Source organism: Medicago truncatula, chromosome 8 (genome assembly GCF_003473485.1).
Source record: "Medicago truncatula cultivar Jemalong A17 chromosome 8, MtrunA17r5.0-ANR, whole genome shotgun sequence".
Lineage (NCBI taxonomy): Eukaryota > Viridiplantae > Streptophyta > Magnoliopsida > Fabales > Fabaceae > Medicago > Medicago truncatula.
This window is the reverse complement of record NC_053049.1, coordinates 3,691,265-3,710,452: the sequence shown is the minus strand read 5'-3', so window position 1 is coordinate 3,710,452 and position 19,188 is coordinate 3,691,265. Positions and strand designations below refer to the sequence as shown.

At 34.2% G+C, this 19,188-nt stretch overlaps 2 protein-coding genes across 2 annotated transcripts; one reads left to right on the top strand and one right to left on the bottom strand.

The window, feature by feature from the left end:
* Positions 1-11,643: 11,643 nt before the first annotated feature.
* On the bottom strand, positions 11,644-13,077 carry LOC25500297 (coumaroyl-CoA:anthocyanidin 3-O-glucoside-6''-O-coumaroyltransferase 1). Its single transcript, XM_013588668.2, has one exon. It carries the CDS (start codon positions 13,075-13,077, stop codon positions 11,644-11,646), a length of 1,434 nt encoding a protein of 477 aa, XP_013444122.1.
* Positions 13,078-16,740: 3,663 nt separating this feature from the next.
* LOC25500296 (hydroquinone glucosyltransferase) lies at positions 16,741-18,808 on the top strand. Its single transcript, XM_013588667.3, has one exon. It carries the CDS (start codon positions 16,840-16,842, stop codon positions 18,271-18,273), a length of 1,434 nt encoding a protein of 477 aa, XP_013444121.1. The 5' UTR covers positions 16,741-16,839; the 3' UTR covers positions 18,274-18,808.
* The last annotated feature ends 380 nt before the right edge of the window (positions 18,809-19,188 follow it).

Below are 19,188 nucleotides of genomic sequence, written 5' to 3'. Positions count from 1 at the left end.
AAAAACGATTAAATTTAAATACGTTTATAAAGATTGTGTACGCTGTCAATCGATTCTACCCGTCAAAACCAAAAGAAAAAATATGTTAGATTTAAATCATAATTAAAAAAAAAATTACTGTAACTTCTTTCAATGTTGTATTTTAATGCTATATGTTTGAACCGTTGTGATATTGATGAAAAGAAATAAATAATAACAGTATTGGAAAATCCGCAGGAAAATCTATAGGTAATTTCCTGCAAAACAAAGTCCTACATAAATATGCAGGAAACTATCATAATAATTTTTCTAACATTTGTTCGTACAAATTCCTCAGCAAGAACTAATGTTTCCTTAGGATTTTTCTGTAAGAAAAAAAAAAAAAAAGAAACCCGCAGGAAAGTACTTGCTACTAGCATAAACGGCAGCGAAGTCCTTGGGTATTCATGCGGTTGATTTTCCCAAGCTAAATTTGCAGGAAACGGGTATTTGTAGTATTGACCACACATAAATCTACTTTCTATGATTCGATCAATAAATCACAATATATTTAATTTAACTTACTTGTGAAACTTATTATCCAATGTTGGAAACAACATTGTGCATGTTGCATGACTTCTCATCCTTGTGCACCATAGAGTTGACTCATATATAAATATTCATTCATTTATTTATTTACGTTCTTAATTTGCTTAGTTTTTTTTTATGTGTACAGGTGGAAGCAAAGATTCATCAATGTGTAGCATGCTGCTTTCGGTGCTTGTCATCATCAAGGCTTTGGTTTTGCTTGCTTCTGCTACAAAAAGTATGTTCCGAAGAGTATATTGTTAACATTACAACTCTTATATTTGAACTGCCAAAGGTTTAACACAATCATTGATTCAAAACTTTATTTTCTCTATTTCTCTTTCTATCACATAATTAAGAACATATCACATTATTCTCTCGGTCTCAAGATATAGATGGATTTTGAGTGTTTTAATTTGCCAATTGTTTTATTTTTCCTTAACATTATTCTTTAAAACGGTTTTTTTTTTTTTTTTTGAAAACTCGGTATCTAAGCTCGAGTAAAGCTTTGTATGAACTTGCCCGCCGAAATTGGCACCAGAGGGAACCGAACATGAGACCTTGAGAGGAGCAAACTTCAAGATCCTAAGCCAACCATTAGGTCAACCACAAATGGATTCAGTATGCTTATGAATGGTGTTAGAATGTGCGAGATTTTTTTGTGAGATAATGACGTGCTTGTGTTTTAGTTCCGAGCTCTCCAAATGGTATGTTATTTATGTTAAACTTGCCTTTAAATAAATAAAAAATGGTTTCCTTTCAGTTCAATATTTATCTCAAAGCAAAATTTGAAGTGCAAACAAATCTCAAATTATTGACATTCCTATTATATTAGTGCTCAATACTCTACTATAACATGATTACCAACCACCTCAAAGTATTATTAAAAATAGAAAAAGTTATTAGAACAACAATTAGTAAAAAAGGTTAGAGAAAATGCAAATTGCAAACAATGAAACTCGATCGTTTGTTTATGTTATTCGACCAATTGTGTCTACCTCTCTATGACTACAGAGCAGTTTATAGTGTTGCATATTACTTGAGTGAATTAGGGTTACTGCGATACAAGCCACATATATAACCGCTCCCCCTATAGGGTTACCTAGTCATCTACCACAACAGACAGTTGGACTTAATACTCATTTGGGGGCCAAACTCAAGGGCAGTTGGACTAATATTGACTGCAAACACTCTCTTAACTTTTATTCTAAGTGACATACTTCTAGATCAAGTCACCTTAATGGAAATTACCATGTCTACATTTTTATTTTAAAAAAAAAAAAGCACTTAAAAATACAAAAGTTATGCAAAACTGAAAATTGCGCGGGTCTTATTCTAGTTTTAAAAAATTTATGATTAAAATCAAATATTTTTATTGATCTAATGATCAAGGTAGACAAACTCGAGATCCTAGGTAAGATCGGGGAGGAGTCACAAGATCGTGAATCGGGAGATCGTAACACGGATCGTAAGATCCTACCAAATTTACAAATTGAAATATACTCCCTCCGTAATTTTTTATAAGCAAAATTGACCAAATCACATATTTTAAGAAATGATGTCTTTGTCATTTAATTTAAGCCAAAATACCTTATTTGCCCTTATGAATTCTAATTTTCTGTAACCGTTGATGTTCTCACCACATTAATTAAGGTGCTTGGTTATTTTTCATGTTCTTTCATTGAAGAGAGGAAACACGTTGCTCAATAATACACCAAAATTCAAGCCAAAATTTATTTGCCTCTTCAACTTCCAAAACTGCTTTACTCCTATAAAAAATTGGCGCAAATTTTTCAAGCTTTTCTTTCATTTTATAAAAAAATTGGCGGTAACAAAATGGCACACTAATTCATCTGAAATTTAAATTTAGAAACTGGAGTGTCACTTTGATTTCTATAAATTGAAGGTAAAAAATGCAAGAAAATTGGAGCTTCACATTGTTAATTCAAGATGACTCTTGATGTTGATTTAAACACCCCTTTGAATGATTTGAACACATTTAACCACCTCTCAAATGAGCCTCTCAATATTGATTTGAATATCTCTTTGAATGACTTGAACACATCTAACCACCTCTCAAATGAGCCTCTCAATATTGATTTGAACATCTCTTTGAATGACTTGAACACTTCTAACCACCTCTCAAACGTGCCTCTTAATATTGATCTGAACATTCCTTTGAATGATTTGAGCACCTCTAACCACCTCTCAAATGTACCTTTAGAGATTAGTTTGAACATCCCCTGCAGTGTTTTGAACACTTCTAATTTGAATGCTACTTATTCAAGCAATGATTTATTCGACTATCTATCAGATGAAGAAGAAGATATTGGATTTGAGTCTGAAGATAGCGTCTCCGAAGATGAAGAAGATGTAGCTGAACTTTTTTACAATAACATCGAAGAAGATATAGGTACATGGAGTTTTTTTTTTCATTTTGTGAATGTTTATTTATATTAGTTTTGCACTTGTCTTTATTATATTGTGCCACTTTTTGCACTCAATATTCTCCACATTTTATATGAACTGCATGTATATGACGTAGGAGTACACGTTTTGTTGCAACATGGTTACATGTACTCCACCTTGTTATTCTTTTTTATCAATGGACCATGAAACTTATGGCATGCTACTACTCCTGTCAAAGTGTCAAATGTCAATGGCATGCAATTTTATGTACTGAAACCAATTTCTATTTTTATATTTTTTATAACTATTTTGATTTTATATTTAATGAAACAGGAAACAACATTCATAGTGAGCCACAATCTAAAAGAAAGCGAACTTTTTTAGACAACTATCAGCGGCAAAATATTTGTGAGGTTTTGATCAATTCAAGCTCTGGTAGAAAAATTAATAAGGGGGTTGTTAAACGGTTGTCTTCTTCCTATCAAGTATCCGTAGATGTTATTTATGCGATTTGGAGGCAAAAAATTGAAACAGGTGATGTTTGTCACAAGAAAACAAAATGTGGTCGGAAAAAAAAAGTCATAGATATCGAAAAAATACGTGAAATACCGCTACACAAACGTAGCAGTCTTCGATCTCTAGCAGAAGCATTAGAGTGTACCACTGGACAACTAATGAGGTTAATAAAAAAAGGTGTTTTGCGTCGGCATTCAAGTGCACTAAAACCACACATGACAGATGATAATATGAAAGCTCGTCTTAGATTTTGTTTGTCCATGTTGGAGGAAAGTAGCATTCCATTTGAGCCAAAGTTTAAGTCAATGCACAATGTTATTCACATAGATGAAAAGTGGTTCTATGTGACCAAAAAATCTCAGAATTATTACCTTCTTGCAGATGAGGATGATCCATACCGTCTGTGCAAAAACAAAAATTATCTAATGAAGGTCATGTTTATAGTTGCAGTGGCTAGACCTAGGTTTGATTATGCAGGTCATGAAACATGGTCGGGAAAAATTGGAGTGTGGCCTCTAGTTGAAAAAGTGCCTGCAAGAAGGTCCAGTGTCAATAGACCCGCAGGGACACTCGAAACAAAACCAATCGGTTCTATTACTAGAGAAGTTAGTCGAATGTACTTAAGAGACAAGATTTTACCGGCCGTCAAAGAAAAAGTGCCACCAGAACTTGCATCGGAAACAATTTACATTCAACAAGATAATGCACCGTGTCATGTTTCTGTTGATGACGAAGAATTTCAAGCAGCGGCTTTTGAAGGTGGATTTGACATCCGTTTGATTAATCAGCCACCTAATTCTCCTGATTTAAATGTATTGGATTTGGGATTTTTTGCAGCCATTCAAGCATTACAACAAAAGAAAGTGACAAGGACGGTTGATGAACTTATTCAAGCAGTGCAAACTTCGTTTGATGAATTTTCTAGTGTGGATTCAAACAAAATATTTCTTACACTTCAGTCGTGCATGATTGAAATCATGAAGGTTAAAGGGTCCAATAAATACAAGACTCCTCATATGAAGAAAGATGTCATGCTTAGACAAGCTACACTACCCACTACACTAAATTGCGATCAAGAATTGGTTGCTGAAATTAGTGAACTCTTGCAGGGTATGGAGTGAATGACTTGTGGAGTTCAAGAATTATTCATGTCACGTAACCATTTTTGTGTTTTATGCATTGTACGTGGCGTATTTTATTCTCATATCTCGTAGCTATCTTTTGTGTTTTATGCATTGTGTACGTCAAGTATTTTATTCAATAGAAAGCAATTTTGTTTTTGGTGATAGAAACTTCTTTATATTATTTTATGAAAGGCAAAAAAAAAAAAGGAAATATTAAAGTAACCGATTGGCATAAGCTAGTACATGGATAAAGACAAAAAAGAGTACTTCACGTTGCTTCTCCAAATTGTTAACATAAGCTAGTACATTAGGGGATAAAGACAAAAAATAAAAGCAGCAGCAAAAGTTGTAGTTTTTCACTTGTTCTTATCATTGTCGAACAAAATCATGGAAACCCAGCTATATAAATCTTCAGCATATCATGAACCCATTTCTTTAACTTTTCATTTTTCTGAACCTCATCCTTTTCATGGTTTGCCAACTCCTCTTCAATCTCATTTTCAACATTCTCGTTGGGCATTTTGTTTAGATCTAAATCAAGTTCAGCTTCAGCAGCACCTTCAACTGGATTAAGAACTTCATTAACATCATCAGCTTCAGCAGCACCTTCACTTTCATTAGGAATTTCGTTAAGATCAAAGTTGTGTTTGAAGCTTCTTTCTCCACCTTCAACATGATGGTGAGAATTCACTTCACCCTCAACATTTTGAATCTGTTCAACCTCCCCATCTTTCTCTAGCGAGTCTTCAACAATTCGATTCAGCAGATCCTCAGAATCTGAGTCAATTCCCAAACTAAAAGATGGTGCTTTTATAGCCATTTTCTTGAAAGCCATTTTCTTGAATTATGCAGAAGAATAGAAGGAACACTAAGTTTCTCTCTGAACAGCCTTTTTATAATAAGTGGAAGAAAACATTGGCTTGGGCTTCGTGGAGTTACTATAGAGGGAGAGGAGTATAGAGAACCGTTTCAGTTTTTCAATACATTCATTAAAACCTGGTTTGGAGAATTGCATTCGCGTGGAAAACTGTGATGGAAATTGGAGTATTAAACTAAGGGCATTTTTGGTATATTAGCCTTAAATATGATGAAAAAAGTCAATTTTGCTTATATTTTGTCACAAGTAAGATAGTTGAATTTTGCTTATATTTCGATACGGAGGGAGTATATGGCTAGAAATTCATGTAAAAAATTCCAGCATGATCAACAAAAATAAATGTAACATATTTAGGTGGAAAAACACTTTTTTTTTTTGGGAGAGACAGTGAAATCACTTGACCGATAAACAATAAATTGTATTATTAATTAAAAATGAATAAACAAAAAAAATATTCTTTTACCATTATTATTATGTTTATGGCTTTTTTAAATCACATTATTAGTAATTTAATCGTTGAAAAAATAGAGCATTACTAAAAGTATTCAAATTTAAATTTTAAACTAGAGGGAGAGAGAGTAGAGTGCTATGAATTGGGGGGAGGGCTTTGGTAAGGTTCCACAATTTAAGACTAATGGAAAGTTTTCACAAATTATTGCTTAGTTAGGTGTATCGGGAAGGATTTATTAGTTTAATTGGTTTACTAAGTGACAAAAGAATATTAATTGGTTTTATCTCCAAAAAAGAAAGAATAGTTAATTGGTTTAATGAGGTGACAAAAGAACCGTTTCAGTCACAGAAAAGTCAAATACAAAACAAACAAACAAAAAAACGTACAGATTTTTTCTTTCTTTTAGTTTATGAACAAAAATGCGTTTTTGTTGAAACCGGGTCGGACCCGAAACTTAAAGGAAGGAAAACAAACAGAAGGAATCGCACCGTGCCCACGATCTTCCACGGCGATCCAAGCTGTGACTACCAAAAAACGATTCCGGCCACTTTCTGGCACGGTCATGGGTTGCAAGAACGCAAACTCGTAAGATCTTACGAGTTGGATCGAGAGTTTGTCTACCATACTAATGATTAAAAGTGATTGGTAATGTAATATTTTTTTTACACCAACAACGCATAGTACTAGTAGTAATATCCTAAAAACAATTATCCGTTATGACATGTGTCACCTCCAAATTATTTGATTATTTTACTAGATAACTTTGTCATTAATTAATCCATAGCTCCGAGAAAGAATGTACGGGCGAATGCAAACCCAGTTGACAATAATAAATTAAAATTTGATTTTGTTTCACAATAAACTTTGCCAGTTTTTGGCTCTAGACACACTATATGGGTGGATTAAAACAAATTGATAATAATAAATTGAAAATATCATCAAAAGAACCTCGACGGGTCTATATTGGTTTCTATATATACTAGATAGGCACAAACTTTTTGCATGCTCCTTTCGACAACATTTACATTAGGAATTATCTCAACAAGTAAATTTTACACCATGTTCATGTTCCCATATCTTACCCTTTTCTTTATTATATTTGTTTTATGTGTAGAGGTGGAAGCAAGAATTTGTGCAAGGGGAAGTAGAACATGGTTGGGCCCTTGTACTATTAACTCCGATTGTAGTACAAAGTGCATCAAACAAGAGCATGCAACATTCGGTGCTTGTGGCGGCTTTGGTTTGGATTGTGTCTGCTACATGAATTGTTGAACATTGAGTTTCTATCAACCAATTTGTTGAAATATAGACAGTGATAGTTAGGGTACTAGTATAGTCACTGTATAAGTCACAAGTTGACCCATTTGTATCACTTTTTCATTCTTGTATCATTTCAACTATTATCAATACAATAATTTTCTAAACTTCTTCTCTCTATTTTCATGGATGCCATGTTTCTCAACATGGTATCAGAGCATGATTGGTATCCACCTTGAACAATTTTTTCCGCTGCATTTTTTTTGAGAAAATTTGTTTTTCTCGGGCTATTTTCCTATTCTTCCTCATTCTGATTTTTCCCCTCTTTCTCACTTCATTTTCGTCATTTTCCTTTTTCTAATTCTCGAGAAAACATCGATTTTTCCTTTGTTCTTCGATTCAATTCGTTTTCTTCCACATTTGTTCTTAATTTTCATTCTTTTCTTTCTGTTTCGATCAATTCCATTTGCGATTCTGTTTTCATCGCGATTTGTTCTCTTCATCTTCTTAATCCCAATTTCTAGGGTTCAAATTCTGTTTCTGATTTTTTTGTTATTCGATTACAATTCTCGTTCGATTTTCGATCATGTTTTATCGTAATTCATGTTTTCCCCAAATCTTAGGGTTTTGTTTTGTTCTTCTTCTTTTTGATTGAATCGATCATTCAATTTCTGGATTCGGTTCAATATCTCTCATTTCTTGTTGGAATTCTTGATTGATGAATCAATGATGTATTTTCTGGTTCGTTTCACTTTTGATTTTTCTTGCTTCGGATCTTTCGATTCATTTTCTTTTCGATTCCAGTTTTTAGTTTTTGATCTTCATTCTATAATCGCAAGTTGATTCTCAGAGTTTGATATGGTTATGGTGCTTTGGGTTTCACTTTGGAGGGAGTCACCTTGTTTGCATTTTGGATCTTGCAATCATTTTCTGGATTTTACTTTTGCTTCCATTGATCGAAATTGGTTGATTTCTAGCCGAATTTCATCATCGCCTTAGATGTTACTTTGAGTTGCGAGTTTGAGGGCATCAACGGTGACTTGGCTCTGCGTATAGATGCTTTGTGTGGAGGTTACAACAATTGAAAATTGTTGATTCAAAAGATTTATTCACTGGTAATTGCAAGCAGGCTTATGGTAATTGAAATATCAGCAGTATTTCTTTATGTGATCTTTTAATTTGGATTTGAGGCATAAATGATATTGGTCTTGTTGTGATGAAGTGAGTTGAATTTGTTTGATTCCATTTCTTTTTTCTTTCTTTTGGAAGCTTGAAATCATGGAGTCTACTCTCACATTTATCTAGTTGTTTTGGTTGTTCATGTTCTACTTGCCTAATTGCACTTTGGATTGCTGATGTAATGCAATGGAGAGCCTCTGTTAGATGCATTATAAGGTTACATATTGGTTATGCTATTTAATATGGTTGAATTTCACTTGTTGGCAATTCAGCCTTGTGTTGCTTATCATTTTGGGTATGCTGGTTCATTTTTGGAGTTGTGAGAATGTTGCACTTAAATATTCTGCTTCTCTATGATAGTGGTGAAGTTTTTCATTGTTATTAGCTAATTGGATTTCTTTTGGAGCTGGTTCATTTTTGGAATTGTTGAGTATTGTTGGGTTATGCATCTGCTGCAAGTTTATAGAAGAGTTCTTGCTTTGTCTGCAAGCAATATTCTCATATGAAGATAAAAGGCATTTTTGTGTTGGATTTTTTTTTTTATGGTTGTGGTTGGTTTTACTACTGTGAGTACCAATATATGGTTAAGAAAGAGTTAGACACTAGTTCTTTGGCCACACTTTGGTTACTGAGATTTTTCAAAGTGTTGGGTGTAAATGGTTATTCAAGAGATGCAATTTTCTGTGTTTGCTGATTTGGTGATGATTAGCCTTATTGGCTTTGTGGTGAGCTTCTGTCTATGATGGTTAAGCATGATGCTTCTGTCATAGATGGTTAAGCATCTATTCTAGCTTCTATCCTATGGTGGTTAAGCACCCTTCATATTTTCATTCTAGCTTCTGCCCTATGGTGGTTAAGCATTATGCCCTTTGTTGGCTTTATTGATGTTAGCTTCTGTTAAGTGGTTAAGCTTTGGATTGTGGCTTCTGCTTAATGGTTAAGAATTTTGCCCTTTGTTGGCCTTATTGATCTTAGCTTCTGTTAAGTGGTTAAGCCTTGAGTTGTATCTTCTGCTTAATATTGGTTAAGCATTTATCTATATGGTTTTCTTTTATCAGCTTTTCTGCCAGTGGTTGGACATTGTTTGGATATGGTTTTGTGGCACATTTGATACTCTTATACTGTGTTGGAGGGGTTATATGGACAAGGTTTTCTACTGATGTTAGCCTTTATCGTTTGTGAGTGCTATATTTGCCTTGCATGCTCCATTGGTACCCTCCTGTTATGGAGTGGATGTTCATACTTGCTGGAGGTTTGTTTTGCTCCTATACATTTGAAGTATTATTGAGTGGCAACATCAATTGCAGAGATTATTTGGTTCAAGCTCCCTATCCTTCAACGTTCCTTGTATGAAGATTGAAGAGCAACCTCTATTTGGAAGCTTTCTCTTATGGTTTGAAGATTTGTAATGATCATTTTTTTTTTCTGTTTGTGTTAGCTTTGTAATTCAAACTCAAGCTAAGAGTTCTCTTTCCTTGAGTTTGAGGAAGGCTGTTGAAATATAGATAGTGATACTCATTTTAGAGTTAGTTAGGGTACTACTATAGTCACTATATAAGTCACAAGTTGACTCATTTGTATCACTTTTTTATTCTTGTATCATTTCAACTATTATCAATACAATAATTTCCTAAGCTTCTTCTCTCTATTTTCATGGATGCCAAAGATATTTATTTTTTTTAATTTAGAATAAAAGATAAAAGGGTTAATGGTGTTTTACCCCATTGTAATATAGGTCATTTTTTGTTTTCACCCCTGTAAAAAAAAAAATTTGATTTACCCTCCTGTAAAATATATTTTGAATTTTTTCGTTTTTTTATGACCTATTAGGGGGGGTATTCCAAAAAAAACATATTTTACACGGGGTAAATCAAAAAAAAAAATTACAGGGGGAAAACAAAAAATGACCTATATTACAGGGGGTAAAGCACCATTAACCCAAGATAAAATTATCAAACAACTTTGAATTAAATTCTTGCAATATTGTTTCAACCTAAAATTGAAAGCCAAGTTAATATTTATGTTATTAATTTGAGTATTGTGAGTTTATACATATATTCATTCTTTTTATTTTTAGTTATGTTGAAATTGTGTTACTTTGGATGTTCACACTACTGTATGTGGGTAGTCAATGACAAATCTTTAAGGAATCACAAGTGTGGTAAAGAAAAATGAAGGTAGATGAAAATCAAAATAAAAACACTTGTATAGTTTATAGCTACTGTAAATTATAACAAAGCAAAGGAAACATAAAAATCATTTTAATTTTCCTTGTGTACTATCTGGACAAGGTCGGCATAAGGAAGGACAAAATCGTCTGTTTCAGTGAAGATGTAAATCTTAAATCTCTTTCTCTCCCATAATCTTTGCTGAAGTTATTGAATATCAGCTTGAGAAGTACATTATTAAAGACTACAAAATAAGCAATTTATGCATGGAAAGCTTCGACATTCGTCATTCTAATATTCTCAAAAATCTTTATCCTTTAGGCTAAGAATTCTTGCCCTCTGTGCAAGGAAATGCTCTTCCTGAGCTCAATTTGCTGCAAGTACTTCCTATATTCCCCATCAAGTGCGTTAATAGGCCTTCATGCATGCTTTGACATTAAGCCAAAAAATATTGGCCATCACATGCATTGCATTATTGTAGTTAGAAGTGAATTATGAATTAGTTTTTATCCGAATTTTTCATGACAAAATAATTCTTGAAGAAAATCATGAAAGACTCTGCCGCTCTGGATTATACAAGTATAACCAAATTCCTAGTATAAGTTGTGCGCTTTTTACATTTCAATGTTCCACATAAATATCTAGGAAAGTGATAAAAGGTTTTGCACAAAAATACTCTGAAAAAGATTTTGCAGTATTTTGAATGGCAAAGCTATTTTGAATTGACATTCTATTTCTGCATAATTGATTGATAAAATTTAGAATTGCTCCATTATTTCCTTTAAACAAAACACTAAGAAGAAAAAATATATATAGATGGGTGACCTAGTGGCCACTCACATGAAGGGTGGAAACTGTGGATCAAACCCAGACACCTGCATATGATGTCCTCACAGGCCAACCACTATGTTGTAACAACGCGGACAGACACTCGCAAGAAAATGTTTTACATATGACCCATGTAAAATAACAATGCTAATTAAAGAAAAATTAATTGGGTTGCACATGAGATTATATAAAGTGGAATGACTGAATTTTTTTTTCCCACTTTAAGGTCAAGTTGTTTTGTACGGATACTGCAGAAGATCATACAAGTTTCTTTGATTTATTTACACGCTACAAACAAATCTGATCAACTTGTTGTTGGAAGATTTTGCTGAAATTAGTCATTTGAATCTCCTCAAGAGCCAAACCAACCTGAATTCCACCTCCACCATCTCTACAATCAGAAAGAGAAATAGAAATCGAAGACGACGAATCAAGATGAACTGCATCAGATTTTTTAGGCTTCCCCCACCCGAAGTCAGTCTCATAAACATCAAATTTAGGTGAGCCAGCAATTCCTACAACAGACTTACCAGGTTTTGATAATTCACTATGATCAGAAGTCCACCATTTAGGACCTAACAAAGCATTATCACTCTTGAAATCTCTTATCTTCCTTTCGATACCATTTGCAGCCGCAACAATCCCATTTGTTCCAACTAACTCAGCCCTCTTTACAACCACAATTTTACTGGCAAGACAATTTCCAAAATAATTTTTGGGTAATGAAATTTCAGGACTATCACGACAATCTGCATGAAATACCAAGTAGCATAGATCATCACCATCCACAAAAACACAACAACCTTTTCTTTGCTTCTCTGATTTTATCAAACAAAACCAAATCAAGGAACATGTTACAACAAAAGTTGACAACATATGTTTCTGTAATGAAGTTTCTTTACAACTATGATCAGCGACCCATTTCTTGAGTTTTAGAACTTGTTCATGGCTCAATACTAAAGTGATTCGAACCTTGCTAACATAATTATTAGAATCTTGCACATGACCGGTGGATTTTGATATAACATCTTTTAGTTCTTGTAAGTAGGTGAGTTTAAGATTCTTTGGGTCTCTAACTCTATCTCTTTCATGTGAAGGAAGAAGATCAAGAGGCAGAGAGTGTTCTAGAGATAATCTGTTGTTGATGGTTTTGGTTTTGGAAACATATGACCAGAGTTTCATGAATTGGTGAAGTGATTTTCCATCACCTGCAATGTGGTTAAACGTGAGGCAGATAGCGAATCCAGAGTTAGGTAGAATGGTGACTTGAATGGCCATTAGAGGGACGACGCGTGTGTCATTGTGTTCAGTATGAGGAGAAGGCAAGTTCGGAAAAAAAGGGTGCAAATTTTTAACATCTTGTGAAGAATCTGAAATAAGGAGGTTGAAGTTTGCTAAGGATTCAGCAATGGTGAAGGAGAGAGAGTCTCCATTGAGGTAGCGTATATAAGGGGGAACATTTTCGGAATGTGAAGGAATTATAAGATTGGAAGAGTATGGAAAGAAGTGTTCGAGGGTGATGGAAAGAGAGTGTTTGAGAATGGGAAGTATTGTTTGGAGAAAGTGATGAGTTGGATGAGGAAAGTGGTAGAAGAAGATGCGTTTAATGGTTCGACAGCAAAACCATGGAATGTCCAAGAATGTGAGGGGAAGAATGGTTGGAGAGGGAACTAAACCAGGTGGAGGTGCAACTTCACTCTTCTCTATCACCCTCATCGCCATCACTATTTCGCGACAAATGTTAGTATTGTTAGTAATTGTTGTTCTGAAATGAGAAGTGGATAAAGACTACTCAACTTGGAATGTGTTGGTGACTGGTTCCACCATATTTATATATATAAAAGATTCAGATCAATGGAGAATGCCAGCTAGGTATATCACATTGGAGTTCTTGGTTTTATTAAATATAACTTCCTGCAACTCGTTGATGGTTTTATAATCATTTTCTCAATAGATTTAATAAATGTTGAGAACCTCATGGAGGTTATAATATACAAGAATAACGGGAAAAAAAAATATAAGAACCACCTCCTGCAAATCGTGGAAGGTTTTACAAGCATTTCCTTTTGTATGATTTAGTTTAATATGTCCTTAAAAATATATAATTAAGAACACAGAGCAATGCATTGGAATTGTCCGCATTGAAGTTGTATTGAAATCTTGCATTGTGAAGTTTATTGGGGTGTTAGATGTACATGCGATTAGATGCCCTCTCTATAAACTAGCTTTCGTCGGTGAGATTCAAGTCTATTTATCATGATATCATAGTTTGGTGCAATCTGAGAATTGGACCGAGGACAAGTGTCAAGTCTTTTTTTTTTTTTTTTTTTTTTTTACAGTAAATATCTCATTCATTCAACAGAAAAAGATTCAGTACAAATGACAGAAGATATTGGTTCTGGGTTGACAATAAGGCCATAAACAACCTTCTTTTTTTTTTTCTTCTCTTTTTTTAGAGCAATCACATTAATATAATGTGTACACATACTAAATAACAAATCTAATTAAACAGTCAACAGTGATCAAATCAATTGCATCAACATGTTGTTTTCCATGCAAGCACTTTACCACCGACTCCGAGTTTGTTTCGATCACAATGTTGCTCGTTTAACCACTGAGTTCACCATCTCAATCCTACCGCTTCTGCCATGAGAACAGACAGACCTGTGTTTTCATTTCTCGTAGCTTCAGTGGTTCAGCCTTAGTTTGCGCGTGAGAAGGAAAATAGACTAAAAGTTATCTTTGTTGCATTCTTGAATGTGTGATCGATCAAATCAAATTACAGATAAGAAAATTCTACTAAAGTCAATGGAATAAAATATGAAATGTGCCAAAAACGGGTATCATATAAAATGTACAAAATCAAGCATTGTTGTATATAGATCCACACGCTCAATATATTTGTGTTTGGTGTGTGGATATAAATAAATGAGTAGTGCAAAATCAGAAATCTGAAAACAGTTGGCAGAATGAATCTTAAACTTCACTCTAATACCATATTTTGAATGAATATCACAAAATTAAAAAGAATGATCTTTCATCGATTAAATGTGAGTGTTAGGCGTACAAATACATTTTGCTGGTCATGTCCTCTATAAATTGTAAGATATACTCATCAAGTCCTATGGGATCCACTAACTTAAAAATTGTGTCAACATTGAACAATTTTTTCCCTAAAAAATTGTGTCGTGCTTACAAAATTAACGATTTTAAAAATAAAAAAAATAATATTAGTAGAAACAAAAATATTGTAAGATATCTAATGAAATATCTACTAACAACATATAAAGATAGTACTCCAACAAATTTCTAAAATTGTCCTTTCTTAAATTTACGATCACCTTAATTTTATGTGCTTAGTAGTAATTTTGTAAAATATAAAATCAATTTATTTTCTCTTTCTTTTCCTTATTATCCAATTCCAATGTTTTTTTTTATAAAGCAAGAAATTTCAATTCCATTGTATATAGTTTAAGCATTAAATTGAAGTAAGTTGAATAATTAAGAGGCTAAATTAATGATTTAATTCATTTTATTATATAAATCTTCTTTGTATTTGTACTTGCCGTGAGCACATCAGTATAGACCCTCCTTTCTATGGCGATGGGGGAGGCTTAAGTTTAAGGTAATTAGAAGGGGTGATTTAGATGTGAGTTCGATATGGGTTTCCCTCGTCCTACGTATTCTTAAGGATCTTATGGAATTAAAGCTACGTAGTTCTGCTTCCTTATGAGTTTTGGGGTATTTTCTCTTACTGTTTGAGTGAAGGGTGTATTTATAGATGTGACAGACAACCTCTTTTCTTATTGTTAAAGGAGCCTCTTTTCTGACTTGATTGTTCCTTAAGCTATATTTTTTCCATTCCACAGTCGCCCAGACAAGAGCTTCGTAAGGACGGAGTGATTAAGTTTAATTCTAGGGAGATTATCTGACTTGGTCGTTCCTTAATGCTATATTAATTTAGTCCAGTGTTAATACAATATAGAAAACTCATTTGTATCCACACCACACAAGTAGTGATACATGTACATCCATAGGTGGCATACACACTCAAACCTCCACACAAACATGTGACATGTAGCCTAAACCCGAGAAACACTTTGTCTCTCTTCCCTTTCATCCATCTCTTTCCTCTCAAATATGTAGGGGTGTATGGGTGGTATGAAAATATGAGTGGTCTACCAATCATTTTCCCACCACACCATCATGCACTTTCCATTTTTTTCTCTTGTCCATTATTTTCCCGGCAACACCAACCTTCTAGAACTCTGACTATCTCAAAGGCAAACGTGATATGCAGAGAAAACAACCAGGTTGTGTAGATCATTGATTTTCGATTGAATAAAAAAGTATAACTGGCTAACACGAGTATAGTAATTTACTTGAAGTTATTATCGTGGAGACGAACACTATCAGTATGACACAGCTTTGCATTAAATTCATAGAATCATAAAAAATCCAACCTCAAATAATTGTGGTACTAGTTGTAAATAAAATAAAATTGGTGAAAGTCAACTTGCTGGTTACTTGTAGGGTTGAGGGGTTTTGATTTTGATTGCTTCCTGCATCATTGTGACCATCTAGAATAAATAATTTAGGTGTCATGCACTTTAGAAAAAAGTTATTAAATAGGTCATATTAATAATTCAATGTCATTATATTTTAACAAAGTTTTTTTATTAGTGTACAATTTATTATATATGGTCTATGAAAACTAAAGAGAGGGAGGGTGCATACATAATCACCCTTCTCTATAAGCACCAAACATTTTCTCTCTATAATCTGGATGCCTATTTATTCCAATGTTAAATAGGTAAAGCATTCAAGATAGTAAATGCTCTTAAGAAAAAAAATTATAATCAAAAGAGCTTTTTTTTTTTTAACTTTAAAAGTTCACCCCAACACTCTTAATAAGACGTTATTATTATTATATTTTATTCTTTGGCAAGTGCTTTTGGATAGTTTGTCAGCATTTTTCTTATTAATTGATATATCTTGTATCAGGGAAAAATTCAGGTAAGGTTTAGTGTGGCCATAGCCACACAAAAATATATTATCCAAAGAAGTGACCAATTTTTTTTATTTTACAAGGTGTCAATTATTGATTATATATGTAACACATCAACTAATAAGATACTCTCTTTAGTCACGTTAAATATTCAATGAATTTAAAAAGTAATTTTTTATTTATAAATGTGACTGGAGGGAGTATATGTTTCAATGGTTCGATGGAAGAGTATGTGAATATTATATCTAGATCCACACATATCTTGTGCCCTTTTTGTATTTGACTTTTTCCCTGTTCAATAAAGTTTTGATTTGCCTCTTAAAAAAAAAGATCGGAGCCTAGAATTAAATTCTAAAATACTCCTTAGTTTTCATGTGGAGATTAAAAGAAACTCAATATTATAGTTTGTCTCAAGAGTACGATATATATAATTTGAAAGACCAAACCATAAGCCACAAACAATCAACTGCAGTTCCATGGCTAAAACAACTCATATAGTAGTAACTTCAATTCCTGTGTTTAGCCACCAAAGTTCTATTATTGAGTTTTGCAAGAGACTAATTCATCTCCATCACCACATTCATGTCACTTGCATCTTCCCCACCATTGATGCACCTATCCCTGCCACCCTCAAATTACTTGAGTCTCTTCCTTCATCCATAAACTGCACTTTCCTCCCTCCAATAAACAAACAAGACTTGCCACACGATGTTGTCTTGGAAATTGAACTCGCGGTGGTTCAATCCATGCCATCTCTTCGTAGCTCGTTGAGGTTACTGTGTTCAACTTCAACATGCACACCGGTATCAGCTTTGGTTGTTGATCCTTTTGCAAGTCATGCATTAGAAATAGCAAAAGACTTAAACCTCTTATCTTTCGTATACTTCCCACTTTCTGCCATGGGAACTTCACTCTTTTTGCATTTACCGACACTTCATGAACAAGTTTCAGGTGAATACAAAGATCACACCGACCCTATTCAGATTCCGGGTTGTATCCCTATTCATGGCCAAGATCTCCCTCCTGAATTTTTTCATGATCGATCTAGTCCTGCTTACGGTTTTTTTCTTCTACATTCCAAGAACTTTTCTCTTGCTCATGGTTTCTTGGTGAATAGTTTCTCAAAAATGGAGGCAAGTACAGCGAGAGCCTTGCAGAAAATGCACAACAATAGCACCCAATTAGTCTATTTGGTTGGACCAATCATACAAAATGGTTCAAAAAGTATTGATGAGTCAAATGGATCAGATTGTTTGAAATGGTTGGAGAATCAAACACCAAACACTGTTTTGTATGTCTCCTTTGGAAGTGCATGCACTTTATCTCAACAGCAGATCAATGAACTAGCATTAGGGTTAGAGGTGAGTGGTCAGAAATTCTTGTGGGTTTTGAGAGAACCTAGTAATTCTATTAATGTAGGAAACCATAGTGCTACCAATGATCATGACGACCCATTAAAGTTTTTACCACAAGGGTTCTTAGAGAGAACCAAAGAACAAGGGTTAGTTGTTCCTTTTTGGGCCCCGCAGACTCAAATCCTAAGCCACATTTCAACCGGTGGATTTTTAACACATTGTGGTTGGAATTCGACACTGGAGAGTCTTGTGTTCGGAGTGCCAATGATAACTTGGCCATTGTTTTCAGAGCAAAGAATGAATGCTATGTTGTTAGAGGGACTCGGAGTTGGTTTGAAGGTAAGATTTAATGAGATTGGCATAGCTGAAAGAGATGAAATTGCTAAGGTGATTAGAGATCTAATGATAGGTGAAGAACGAAGTGAGATTCGACAAAGAATTGAAGATCTTAAAGATGTTGCTGCTGGTGCATTAGCAGAAGATGGGTCCTCTACAATGGCGCTTTCTTTATTTGGCACTCAAATGAAAAACTTATCATTATGCAATGAAATTTAATTCATTGGCTGAGGCTGTGAGTTTATTTCAATGTGTTTATTACATTTTTTTTCTTCCTTAATGTTGATGTTGCACCACAATGATACTTGAAGTTGGTTTGTTTTATTATAATTATTAGGGTTAATATGTCTTTACCTCCTTAATTTGGACGAATTCCGGTTTATCCCTTAAAAAATAAAAGTTTAGATTCCAACCCTAAAAAAAATAAAAATAATAATAATAATACAGTCATCACGCCACATAATCCGATATGCACAGTCAGCATGCCACATCAGCTCGTCACGTCAGCAATTATGCACAGTCACATAGGTCAGGGGCTAAAATCAAAGAATCTTAATTTACAGGGTTGGAATCTAAACTTTTTTTTTTATAGGAGGGGTAAACCGGAACTCGTCTAAATTACAGGGGTAAATACATATTAACCCTAATTATTATAAAATTGTACAATAAGTTAGTTTAAGGATTATGTTTGGTGGACACACCTTTTCCCATATTTTCTACCACCTTATGTGGCATGTAATTTCCTTTTTATTTATTTTATTTATACAACAAAACCAATACAAAACTCTTCTTTTCTCAAAAAAAAAAAAAAAAAAAAAAAAGGAAAAAACACAGCAACGTAACCCCACTCTGACTCCCAGCCACTCACCCTTTTCCTCTCCTCTTTCTCCACCATACCTCCGCCGGCATACGGCCACAACCTGCCGTCTTCGTGCCTCTCTCACCCCATCCACCACCTACCGACGTCTTTCTCTCTATCTCACGGCCACCGGTTCTCTTCCCCCCTTCGTGTTCTCTCCTCCACCTTCCTATTTCACTTTGTGCTCCTCCTTGTATTTTCCGTTTCAACCTCCAATGGCTACCACAATACCGTTCCATGTGGCCAGAGCTCGCCGTTGTCGTTGCCGTTCTCTG